The 13,389-nt window shown below is 34.9% G+C and overlaps 1 protein-coding gene across 13 annotated transcripts in view; it reads left to right on the forward strand.

Annotated features, from left to right (window-relative positions):
* UTRN (utrophin) overlaps positions 1-13,389 on the forward strand; it is a 555,792-nt gene that overhangs the window by 488,998 nt on the left and 53,405 nt on the right. For all 13 annotated transcript variants that reach the window (XM_069598624.1, XM_069598629.1, XM_069598632.1 and 10 more), the window contains 3 exons: positions 71-272; positions 6,747-6,832; positions 12,395-12,552. In XM_069598624.1, the coding sequence (XP_069454725.1) occupies positions 71-272; positions 6,747-6,832; positions 12,395-12,552 (446 nt within the window). The remainder of the gene's footprint in view (positions 1-70; positions 273-6,746; positions 6,833-12,394; positions 12,553-13,389) is intronic.

A 13,389-nucleotide genomic window follows, 5' to 3' on the forward strand; every position in this document is an offset into this window, starting at 1 on the left:
GAAGTAACTTTGTTTCAATGTTGTTCTGTAATGTAGTGACTGTACATATTCCTTTTTTTCACCTGATCAGTGGATCTCTTAGAGTTGAATACAACAAATGAAGTTTTCGAACAGCACAAACTGAACCAAAATGATCAGCTTCTTAGTGTTCCAGATGTCATCAACTGTCTGACAACAACTTATGATGGCCTTGAGCAAATGCATAAGAACCTGGTCAACGTTCCTCTCTGCGTGGATATGTGTCTCAACTGGCTACTCAATGTATATGATACGTAAGTTTGCATTTTTCCCATTAAAATATAATCATTGGATGAAATTTTTTGATGATGTAAAATATCTGAATTTTTGTAACTGAATTTTTAAGAAAGTACTTCCAAAGTACTTTTTCCAGTGGAAATATTTATGTTAATTGCTGAGAAGGAATGACTTTCTAAACATTGAGTTCTTAACAAACAATGGAATAAAAAAAGAATGTCCCTTTATGATTTTAAGATCTTACTTCAGTTTATAAAGACTGTCAAATTTGTAGTGTTTTTAGTCTCCATGCTAGAGGAAGCCTAATGAAAAAAGTCTGATTTCCTTCCTCAGTTTTCTATAGTATTTTTTCAAAAGAAAAAATTTAGTATGTATTGTTTTGAGTTTACAAATTTATTGGTTCATAATAATCCACTCTGCATTTTTTTGTATGACTACTTAAGAGCAATTTGGATGGCAGTTATAAGGATTTAATTTCTCTTTTGGTATTGGCTTTATTTATTGCAATTGTGGTTATGTGTATATATTGTGTTTTAAATAACTTATGCTTTAGGCTACTCTAATATCTACAATTTAATTAGATACTCAGTGTTACATAGAGAGCACTCCCTACTTCCAGCATGACTCATTTGCCATTAATTTGACTTTCTTGAATGTGACAATGCATTTGTGAAATAATCAATTCTAGAAAGCCCTGCTGTGGGCTGACATTAGGAATTATTCATTCTTCTGATAGGGGGTTAAAGTATGCAAAGATGAAATAAGAAAATTAGAACTTTTGTTTTTCTCTCAGACTCTGAAAGTTATTTTCTGTTAATTAGCTATATGAAAATTTGTGCTTGTCGGTTTTTTATTTGATTTAGAGTGATAGAAATAGACGATAGTTCATAAATACAAGCAGCTGATTGATTCTGTATAAGAAGTAAATGATAGTTACAATAGCTTTCAGGATGATTTAATTAAAATTTCATTTATTCTTTTGGTTAGAAAAATCTTTTATCTTCCATTACTTATGAATATCATAACAAAGCCTTTTGTAATAATCAAATCGCCATTGTGTGGTTGAGAGCTCTTAAGAAACTCACTGAAGAACAGATAGCATGAATCTCCATTACCATGATGAACATGGGCTTTGCTATCTGCTTGTCTAATACATTTTAATACATTTCATTTTGACTCCAATTTTTATACTTCTAGGATAAAACATGACTGTTAGCATTAATTCACTGTTAAGTTGATCTTCAATTTTTTTAAACCTGTAAGACATTTTCTGTAGTAAATTCACTAAAATAACAGATCAATTAGGTGTTTTATCTACAAAGCTTATCACTTAATTTTATGTTTCAGAAAGCTATAGTTAAGAACTTCATTAGCTCTATGGTGTATGGTAGATGTGTGCCTTTCGATCTATATTGTAAGGAAGAACTGGAGAAGATGTTAAATTGCCCTCCTTCTTTCAGCATTATCTGTGACTCTAACACACTATGTTAGTCAGCTTGGGCTGCCGTAACAAAGTATCACAGCACAGCCTAGGTAGCTTAAACAACAGAAATTTATTTCTCACAGTGCTGGAGGCTGAAAGTCCAAACTCATGATGTCAGCAGGGCTGATTTCTTCTGAAGCCTCTTTCCTTGGCTTTTAAATGGCTGTCTTCTCCTTGTGTCCCACATGGTTTTGCTTCTGTGTGTGTCTGTGTCCTAATGTTCTTTAAGAACTCTAATCATAGTGGATTAGAGCCCACCCTATATGCTTTATTTTAACTTAACTGCAAATTTTAAGACTCTCCATATTTAGTTGCATCTTGAGGTACTGGGAGTTAGGACTGCACCATGTCAGTTTTAGGGGAATGTAGCTCAGCCCATAACATGTACATATGCTGTTTTCACTGGACTGCCCAAAAGGAATAGTGCCACTTAGTTGGGAAGGAAGCAGTGTGTGAAGTGTTGTGATTCATATTCCAGGGAGTTAAATTTTGGCATATTACCACTTTCTACCATCAAATGTGAACCCACAAGAAATGCAACACAGAGATAAGTGTTTCTTATTTAGAAAGACAGTATTTTGAAATTCTCCTTTTTAAAAGAAAAGAGCTTTTAGGATTTATCCCCTTTCCATGCCAAAGAGAGTCCTTGACTCTTGAGAATCCCTTGAACAGCAAGGAGATCAAACCAGTCAATCCTAAAGAAAATCAACCCTGTATATTCCCTGGAAGGACTGATATTGAGACTGAAGCTCCAGTACTTTGGCCACCTGATGTGAAGAGCTGACTCATGGGGAAAGACCCTGATGCTGAGAAAGATTGAAGGCAGGAGGAGAAGAGGGTGACAGAGGATGAGATGGTTGGATGGCATCACTGACTCAATGGGCATGAGTTTGAGCAAACTCCAGGAGACATTAAAGAGATGGGCATGACTAAACTACTGAACAACAGCAGCATGCCAAAGAAACTGCAACAACCGTGCTGGATAGAGCAGTGGCCGTTCAGCTGAGTTTTCCATTTTGAAGAGAAACGCTGCTAATTCACCTAAGGAAAAAAGAGTTACTCCTCTGATGGTAGTCTCAGATGGCCAGAGTTAATGATCCAAATTTCTGTAGCAACTATGACTTATTCATTTATCTAAATAAGAGATATTGGGTTTCCTTTGTGGCTCAGCTGGTAAAAAATCCTCCTGCAATACTGAATACCTAGATTCAATCCCTGGATTGCGAAGATCCCCTGAAGAAGGGAAAGGCTACCCACTGCAGTATTCTGGCCTGGAGAATTCCATGGACTGTATAGGCCATGGGGTCATAAAAAGTCAGACATGAGTAAGTGACTTTCACTTCACTTCAAACAAGAGTTATTAGCTGTTTTCAAGTCATTAGTTTCCTTTGAGAAACTGATAAAACTGTGATCTACTGCATCCAATGCACCAGGATATTATGGACCCCTAAAAAGTCTCTGAACCTTGGAAATGGTATCATGACCAAGCTCTTCTCTTCATTCAGTTAATCTGACATTCAGCTATTAACTATGGATATATATATATAACTGCATTGCTTTGTGTAGCATGTTGCAACAAGACCTTGTATTTTCAGCTCTTGAAATATATTCAACCAGCTCTTGAAATAACAAATGATGCACACACAGAAGGTCCTAGAATTCTGGAAGCAGAAGGACTTCAAGGATCTTCCATTCTGTCCTCGTTTTACTGATTGAGAAACTGACCCAATGAGATAAGATAATTTATCCACAGCTACCTACTGTATATTAGTGGTAGGTATGTAACTAGTATCCAGGTTTTTTGATGATCACTTGATTTTTCCTACTATACTGCCATATCTAAGAAAAATGGGACTTTATAAATTATATTGTTTGCTGTTTCTTTCAGCTTTTAACATGTGCCACCTTCTAATATTCTAAATTGTCTGGAAAAAAAGTCTATTTTCTTCTGTTGTGGAGGATAAGAATTCAAATTTTAGGTTCTGGTTGCTTTACAACTTGGCAACCACTTAATTTTTGGCATCTCAATTTTTCAGATGAAAAACAGATAAAATTGTCTGCTCTGCTTCTCATACGTAAGTGATTGTGAAGGGCAAATGATCTAGTATATTTAGAAAGTACCTTATAAACTATAAAGATAAGATTGATTCCATTTATGTGTTCACAGCCTCACTCAGTCTTGATCTTTCTGGGCTAAAAAGTCTTAATTCCACAATCTTCCTTTTAAATTTAATGGAAATCGAATTCATTTAAATAAAGATTTAAAGCAGTAGTCTGGATTATTTGGTTTAAATATTTTTGTCCCTGCAGAAAATATTAATCTCATTTGATGCATTGTTAAGTCATTTTCCCCACTATCCAAGGTGGATATAATTTTATTTATAAGGTATAATATATATCTTTCTGGTTGAATTAATTTCAGGAGAATTTATGAAAACTATAAGGGAACTAAATACTGAAATATAGGGTTATGTTACTCACTGAAAAATTTTATTGTCTCCCTATTCTCTTTCAAATTCTGCAGCATATTTAATATTAAAGCCCTCTATCATCTGGCTCCATATAACCTCGGCAACATTGTCAGTCATTTACCCTTGATGCGAGTTCTTGCTGTACCTGATGAATCTTGACTTTAGTGCTTAAATCCCTTTCCTCTGTCCCCTTGTCTGGGCTTTTCCTATGATAATTTGCTTTCTCCTAGTCAGGGTAGCTCAGCCAAGTCATGTCTTCAATGTCTGATTTTAGACTTATCCTCTCTATCAAATGTTGTGAGGCTAATATACTTAGGCTAAACATCAATCATTAAGGACTAGTCAGCCACAGTGATCTTGTATTTGATTATTTCCATGCACAAGATTGGTCTTGTATTTCCTGATGATTCTCTAGCTGTTTTCTTGTCTCACCTGTCCAGCTAGTCATGGGTAGGAATCGGATCTTACACTTATGGTACACAGAACAATGCTGGGATCTCAGTAAGCCTTCATAATCATTGATGGTACAATGAATGGATGATTGACATTTTCAATAGTCTCCTTATGGTGATCCTTTGTTGTCCTGTCACCATAGACTGGAGGTCAGCCTCCAATATGTATGAGTTTGATCTTTTTTTTCCACTTAAGGGCTTACTTTGTTCTTAGCCACATTCATGTGCTAGTCCATTTGCACAGCATTTTGTTATTTTCTGCAAGTCTATTGTCCAGAGAATATAATTTCCTGAGTTTTGGAGGCTAAAAAACAGACACAGTCTTCTTTTCATGTGATATTTAGGAAAGAACTTAAAAATATGCGGTAGAAACACACTTCATAGCAGGGCTCAGTTTAAGGCTAGTTTGAAACCTGTATTTCTATCATTGTGAGAAACTGGCATGTGTATATAGTAGATTTCTGCTTATAATGGGTATATTTATTTTAAAATTTAAGTATTAGTTATTTCATAGGTCAGTTCTGAATGTTGTACACATATATAGCAAGGGTTCAGTATGTTTGTTGGGTATGATTAAAATTATAAAGTGTAGGCTATCAGGGGACTTTTTTTTTTTTTTGCTGTCCCCTACAGTTTGCAGACTCTTAGTTCCCCAACCAGGGATTGAATCTGGGTCCTCGTCTGTAAAAGGACAGAGTCCTAACCACTGGACAGTCAAGGAATTTCCACAAGGGACTATTTGAAAATAACATTTTACTAATCCTTAAGCATGTTTTCCTTTTTATAAACTTATTTTATACTTTATATGTCATAGTGTGAATACAGAAACTTACTTGAATATTTATAATTTGAGAAGGAAAGATATCAATTAGCATTAATAATAAAAATATCAATAAGCCAGACTTAAGTCCAGTTTGACAATAAGACTACCTAAAATTAAATGAGACAAATATTTATATGTTTTTAAATGTTATGAATTACTACATTTTATGTGCTCGTATAATTATGTAAACATTTAGTTATAGGTTTTGAATGTGTTGTACTTGTGTATGGAAAATTCACAATAAAAACTGAAATTGAAGACTGATCCTGTTTATATGAAATAGTAAAGATAGCAGTCTTTATATCTTTATTTTTTTGAGACTGTGTGTTATTTCACAGCAAGGATCATGTGTTATTAGTATTTGTAGCTTCTGCATTTTCCCTTCCACAGCCCCAAGATCCAGTACAGCATGACATCTGATAAAACAACTCATTTATTCTTTAACAAAAGAATAAATACAACTTTAACAAAAGATTTTAACTTTTGTTAAAATTCTTTAACAACAAAAAAAACTCCGTGCTTTTAAACATAAAATAAAGTTATTCTTCTAGTCAAAGTATATGTTAAATTGAAATGGTCTCTCTTTGGTATAATATGAAGCTATTTCCTAGGGTTAATTAAATACATTTAGTATTTAATTGTAATTTGATACTTCCCCAAATAAAGATTGCACACCTGTGTGTTTAAGATCATTGACTATTATAACTGCAGTAGTAATTTATAGAAACAACATTGACAGAGCTTAAAAAAAAACAATGAAGACCACGTGTTTTAAGTATTCAACAAGTTATAAACCCTCAATATAGAGCTAATTTTCCAGTCAGGTTTTTTACATCTGTTTTTAGATACATCATTATCCCTGTTTTACTATATTGCCACATGCATATTATATATATCAGTAGCTATTTTGTATATTGCATTTATAACTATTAACAAATTTTAATTCAGTGTTTATAAAAATGAAATCTTTTTAGCTTTATAATTAACACTTTGATTTTGCTCTATTTTGTTCTTTCTAGTTCATATGTTGTGTAAAGTGATTTTAGGCTGTATATTGTTTCCAGACTAAGTCAAATATACTGTTACAATTTGTCATGAACTTATGGTATGGACTTAAGGGTAATTAATAAAATTGAATAGAAAGTTGCATTAAGATGCAGCTTTTTTATGGTTTACCCTCAAGAAAATAGACATCCAGGAATAATTAACATATCTATGCAGTTTTAAAGACATCTAACACATTGAGATTCTTACAATTTCAGGGGCCGGACTGGAAAAATAAGAGTACAGAGTCTGAAGATTGGATTGATTGCTCTCTCCAAAGGCCTGTTAGAAGAAAAATACAGATGTATGTAAGACTTTTCCTCCACCAGTACTGTTTTTAGTAATAATAATAACAACTTATTGTATATTTACTTTTGTGATTTGCTAGTAATAACTGTTCCCATTTTTAAAAAATCCTTGACTATACATGTACTAGGCTAAACAAAGGGTATCGGTGCAAAGTGATGTGGATTTCTATGAAATAGAAAACTGATTTATAGGATCAAGATGTGAGGTGCCTTGATAGAGTAAGAACCAACTACAAATTATATCTCATTTAATTCTTTGAATGATTGTCCCATAATATAGGCATTGTGATGTCCATCTTCTAGCCGAAAAAAAAAATCATGCTGGGGATGGGTTAAAAATCTAGTTAAGGCTTCAGAGACACTAATTGTGGAGCTAGAATTAGATTGTAGATTTTTCTGCCTCTAAAGGTACAGCCTTTTCTATTTCCATATATTTCCAATGCTTAAGAGAATCAGGATGGACTATAACTGTTATAGATAGTTACAGTGAGACAAATAATTATATTTTATAGTGTGAAAAAATTAAAAGTGGAACATTAAAAAAATTTTTTGTTATATTTGTTTTTATTCAGCAAATAAGTCAGTGGTGACTTTTTAACTATCAGTTAATAAAGGTCAGCATCTTGGCATTTGGAAATGAACAGGCTTAGGAGCCAGGAAGACCTGCCTTCAAATCTCAGCTCTACCACTTAGTGGCTGGGTGATTCCACTGAATACCAACAGCTAAGAGGTAGTAGGAATACTTCCATTTCACATTTCAGGAAGCTGAAAGTTAGTAAATCTTCAACTGAAGAGTGAAACTAATAATTCTTGCTTTGAAAGTAATTACCTAAAATAGTAGTTGTTGAATAAATGGTGGTAAATACTGCTATGTCTCCAAACTCTTAATTCCTGTAAATTTTTAAATTTAATTATATCCATAAAATATGAGTTACTTGATTATGTCTAGCATAGCCTCATGTGATTCTGTACAGATACATCTATCCATGCTTTCGAGAGAGAGGGAGAGGGGGATGTTTCATGAATGGGAGATACCACAGACAAGAGAATACTTGACCTCAGCTTCTATAATTTTAGTTTTGTATCTTCACTGAACATGAATACATTTTAAAATACATCTATTTTTTGGGACAGCTGTGAGGTGGTTTGATTTTGAATTCCAGGGCTAGATCATGACGGCTTGTTCTTACACAGTTTGACAAGAATGCCAATGAAAAGAGCTGTGGATCTGTATGAAATGAAAAGCTGATTGTAGGATCAGGAGGTGAGGTGCCTTGATGGAGTCAGAACTCAGTAAACCATGCAGAAAAAATCTTTACCCAGACTTTTGCATGGTGGCACTTTATCTAGAATTTAAATTGTCTTCAGCATCATAATTGTCAAAAGATATCATTTTCAAAGCTAAAAATGTTGTTACTATAATGAGTGAGAAAGAAAAATGTTAATGAAATCATCAGTGTATCAGATTAGAAACGGACTTTTTAAAATCAACTGTGATTTGCTGTTTTCATGTGTTCCTGAAAGAATTTAGGGTTTGTTGAAAAGTTACAGTTATGTCATGGGGCTCAACCTACTCTGAAAAGAGTGTAAATACAACTGCAGAGTTTATCATGAATACTATTAAAATGTAATGGTGATCTATTTTTCTAGATCAACCATTCCTCCTCCTCCCTTTATTTTTCAAGCTGATTATGAGAGTCATCTAAGGCCAAAAGAGTTACAACATGGTGTCTGTAGGTTTAGAGCAGAAACCAAATTCTATGCAATATAAAAAAAATCTCTTATCTACACATATTTCTGAAATGTATACTCTTTCAAATGAGGAGGTATTTCAGCATACATGTACTCATACACTCGAACTACAGTGGACACACTTTCCACAAATATCGGTAAACTTAATACTCTGTATAATTCAACATTAAAGTTTCAGATTGTGGCAGGGGAAGAGGAAGCCCTGCAATGAAAACCTCTGATATTTAATTTAATCCATGACGTATGCCATTTAGGGGGCTTCCCAGGTGGCACTAGTAGTAAAGAACCCACCTGTCAATGCAGGAGAAATAAGAGACGCGAGTTCAATCCCTGGGTCAGGAAATCACCTGGAGGGGGGCATGGCAACCCACTCACGTATTCTTGCCTGGAGAATCCCATGGACAGAGGAGCCTGGTGGGCTACAGTCCATGGGGTCACAGAGTTGAATACAGCTGAAGCCACACAGCATGCATGCACGTGCCATTTAGAAATTAAATAAGAAATTTTGGGGTTGAAATCTTTAAATCTTTCTTGAGAGTATTGAGACTCAGAATATTCTGGGGTTTTTTGTTTGTTTTTTACTTTGAGGTCCTTAGCAACTCTGATTCCAGTTGTGATTTTCCCAGTGATATCAGAACACTTTCTCATTATTATTTTCTTTGTTGAAATTAATATTCAGGACAATTTGTTCTCCAAACTCAGGGGCAGAGCTGCTCTTCTGGGTGAATTGGTATCCATCTGAACATTGATTTTGCAACGGTTCATGTCAGGGTGTCTACCCCGGTGCCACCCTCTTTCTCTTTGTGACTTCCTGTGAATGTCGCTTGATTAGGTTCTAACAGCACCTTGGCCTTCTTGCTTATAGCTCAGTGGTTTCCTGGCCTCATCAGAGCACATTTTACAAAGATGCTTTCAAATGGCCTTTTGCATCTCTTTTTTGCGTATTTATATTTAGACTGAGACTTTCCTATGATCCATCCCCACATCCTGACACTCCTTGTTGTATCTGACTGTAACATCCAAATGTGAATTTCTATGAGAATTCAGAAATATGTCGGAATGTTAGGAAATCGTTTCTGTTTTGTGTGTAGTTTTACCTTACTAGTGGCATAGTAGTGTAGCAGTCTTCCTCAAGAGGGGAAAGGTGGGCAGGATGGATCTTGCTGAACATGTGCACGTCTCTCTAGAGATTATTATTATTACATGTATGCATCAACTCTGTATTGATTTCAGAGGCCTCATCCCAGGAACAGGTTTACTCTGAGAATTATAATAATTCTGGATCATATGGTAGTTTTATTCCTAGTTTTTAAAGGACTCTTCATACTGTCTTCCATAGTGGCTGTATCAGTTTACATTCCCACCTACAGTGCAAGAGCGTTCCCTTTTCTCCACACCCTCTCCAGCATTTATTATTTGTGGACTTTTTGATGATGGACATTCTAATTCTAATTGTGTGATGATATCTCATTGTAGTTTTGATTTCCTTTCTCTAATAATGAGCAATGTTGAGTATCTTTTCATGTGTGTGTTAGCCATTGTATGTATTCTTTGGAGAAATGTCTGTTTAGGTCTTTTCCCCACTTTTTGATTGGACTGTTTGTTTTTCTGATATTGACTTGTATGAGCTGCTTGTATATTTTAGAAAGTAATCCTTTGTCAGTTGTTTCATTTGCTATTGTTTTCTCCCATTCTGAGGGTTGTCTTTTTATCTTGTTTATAGTTTCCTTTGCTGTGCACAAGCTTTTAAGTTCTATTAGGTTCTATCTTATTCCATTGGTATATGTATTTCTGTTTTTGTTCCAGTACCATACTGTCTTGATGACTGTAGCTTTGTAGCAAAGTCTGAAATCAGGAAGGTTGGTTCCTCCAGCTCCATTCTCCTTTCTCAAGATTGGCTATTTGGGTTCTTCTGTGTTTCCATATGAGTTGTGAAATTTTTTGTTCTAGTTCTGTGAGAAATGCCATTGGTAATTCGATAAGGATCATATTGAATCTATAGGCTGCATTTGGTAGTATAGCCATTTTCACAGTATTAATTCTCCCAACTCAGGAGCATGAAATATCTGTCCATCTGTTTATGTTGTCTTTGATTTCTTTCATCAGTATCTTACAGTCTTCTGTATACAGTTCTTTTGTCTCCTTAGGTAGGTTTATTTCTAAATATTTTTTTTGTTGCAATTATGAATGGGATTGATTCCTTAACTTCTCTTTCTGAGTTTTCATTGTTTTAGCATATAGAAATGCAAGTGATTCCTATGTATTGATTTTGTATCCTACAGCTTTGCTAAATTCGCTGATTAGCTCCAGTAATTTTCTGATAGTATCTTTAGGGTTTACTATGTATTGTATCATGTCAGCTGCAAACAGTGAGAGTTTCATGTTGATGTTTGGCAGAAGCCAACAGAATTCTGTAAAGCAATTATCTTTCAATTAAAAAATAAGAACTCTGGATAAATAATTTTGGCTAGAATGGTCTTATTTTTAACAAATGAGAAGAAACAAGTAAACTCTAACCAAATCTAAGTGAACAAATGATAACAATTAAATTTATTTTAATTGAATTTGCTTTCCATATGTATGCTTTTAATTAAAGTCATATTTCATTATAATTACTGTGTCAATATCACTGAGCTTGGTTTATTTGCTTGAAAATTTACTGTTGACAGTGTTAAATCTATCCTTATTCTCTTTAAAAAGGGGGGGGGCAGGGCAGAGGAATGATACATTTTGATCTGATACTCATTTATCAGGTGTTTTTTGAAAATGGTTTTTAGGATCCAAAAAATATTTACTCTCCTTTCTCCTATTCTTGGAAAACTTCATATGAAAACTATTCAGAATCTGTACAATTTTGAATTTTTAGAACTTGAAAATTTCTTTCCAAAAAGCATTAGTTTCTATAATGAAGTGGATTGTTTTTATGTGAAATTTCTCCCTACTCCAAAAGTAACTTTTTTAAGTATGCTAACTTTGTTGCTGGAAATATGGTAACAACTTTATTCTTCAAAATATTACAAGTGATGAAGATAAGCCAATACTGGGAGGGAGAAAAGCTTTTATTTTACTGAATTAAAAATATTTTTAAACATTTTTAAATGAATAGAAAAGCCTAAGAACTATTAAAGTATGTATTTTTCTTAAGTCCTTTACATTGGAATTAATGTAGTTTGTGACATAAAGTGAAGTAAAACAAAAATAATTTTTATCACTAATAAGGAATGAGAGTCTGATTGGGTCTAAAAAAACTTAAAAAAAAGACAATTCCTTGCACTGTTCAAAGTTTCTTTTGCAAAGTAGATGTGAGTCTAGAAACTTTAAAAGAAATTGAAATACCTATGTTTAATAAATACTGAATTTAGAAGTGAACGCAAAAAGTTGATGAACAAATCTTTTAAAACTTAAGAGATTTGCTACTTCAGGTACATTCATTCCTTTGACAAGTCATAAAGAAAACTTGGTTTTAGCTCTCTCTTTTTCAATAAGAAGGGAAACCTATTTGAGACCATTGAATGAATCCACGTGCATACATTGGCCATTTAAAAAGGAAATTTATATTTATTGGTCTGTTCATATATACTTATATACTACAGTAGATTGTTTTAGGAAACTTGTTCTTAACCAGTTCCTGATTACAACTATACAGAATATCAAAGTTGTCAGAGTTCAGGAGACAAGTAATGTAATCCATGTCCCCATGAGTTTTTTTTTTTTCCAGTCTGCATCGTTCATCCCACACAACCAAAGGTATATTTTACTTAAAAGATCAGTATGGGAAGTTAACCGCCCTCCTCTCTTCCTTGTAGATCTCTTTAAGGAAGTGGCGGGGCCCACGGAGATGTGCGACCAGAGGCAGCTCGGCCTGTTACTGCACGATGCGATCCAGATCCCTCGGCAGCTGGGGGAGGTAGCAGCTTTCGGGGGCAGTAATATTGAGCCCAGTGTTCGCAGCTGCTTCCAACAGGTAAACGTTTTTGAAGGACCGTTGGTGTATAGAGTGTTTGGGGAATGGTACTGAGGATGTTCTGAGAAATGAAACAGGGGTCTTGGGCTGGAACCAGGTGGTGGAAGATGCTGGATACCATCCCAGGAAGTGTATATTTTAGTTCTTAAAGCACATTTAATTCAAGATACAGCAACCCATTCAAGGAGACGCACTGTCCCTCAATGGATAAAACCTCAAATCTTGACCATGCACCGCTAGATTGCTGTGATTAGGCCTTGCCTTTGCCCCAACCTCATCTTGCACCACTGATCCGCTTCCTGTCTGTTGTCCAATCATGCTGTTTTAGTTCCTTCATTCTGGTGCTGATCTCTTTGGACATGTGCCCTCTGTTCAGAATGTTCTTTACCATCTACCCGCAAACTCTCTTCTCATTGCTAATCCTTCTTCCTTCTTTAGATCGTCCCTTACATCTCACATCCTCTGAAAAACCTCTGACTCCTTCAGATGAAGCTGTGTGTGCCTGCTATATTCACCTGAATCTCCTCTGCCTTCTTCGCATGCTCATTAAAATTGATAATTACATACTGAATTATATAATTATCTGTTTAGTGATTTAGTGGGTTATTCTTCTGTATAAACCCAAGATCCATGAGGGCTTCCCTGGTGGTTCAGTGACAGAGAATCTACTTGCCAGTGCCAGAGACACAGGTTTGATCCCTGGATCAGCGAAGATCCCCTGGAGAAGGAAATCGCAACTCATTTCAGGATTCTAGCCTAGAAAAATCCATGAACAGATAAGCCTGGCAGGCTACAGTCCATGGGATCTCAAAGTGTCAGACACAACTTAGCAAATGA

This window comes from Ovis canadensis, chromosome 8 (assembly GCF_042477335.2).
Source record: "Ovis canadensis isolate MfBH-ARS-UI-01 breed Bighorn chromosome 8, ARS-UI_OviCan_v2, whole genome shotgun sequence".
NCBI classification, from domain to species: Eukaryota; Metazoa; Chordata; class Mammalia; order Artiodactyla; family Bovidae; genus Ovis; species Ovis canadensis.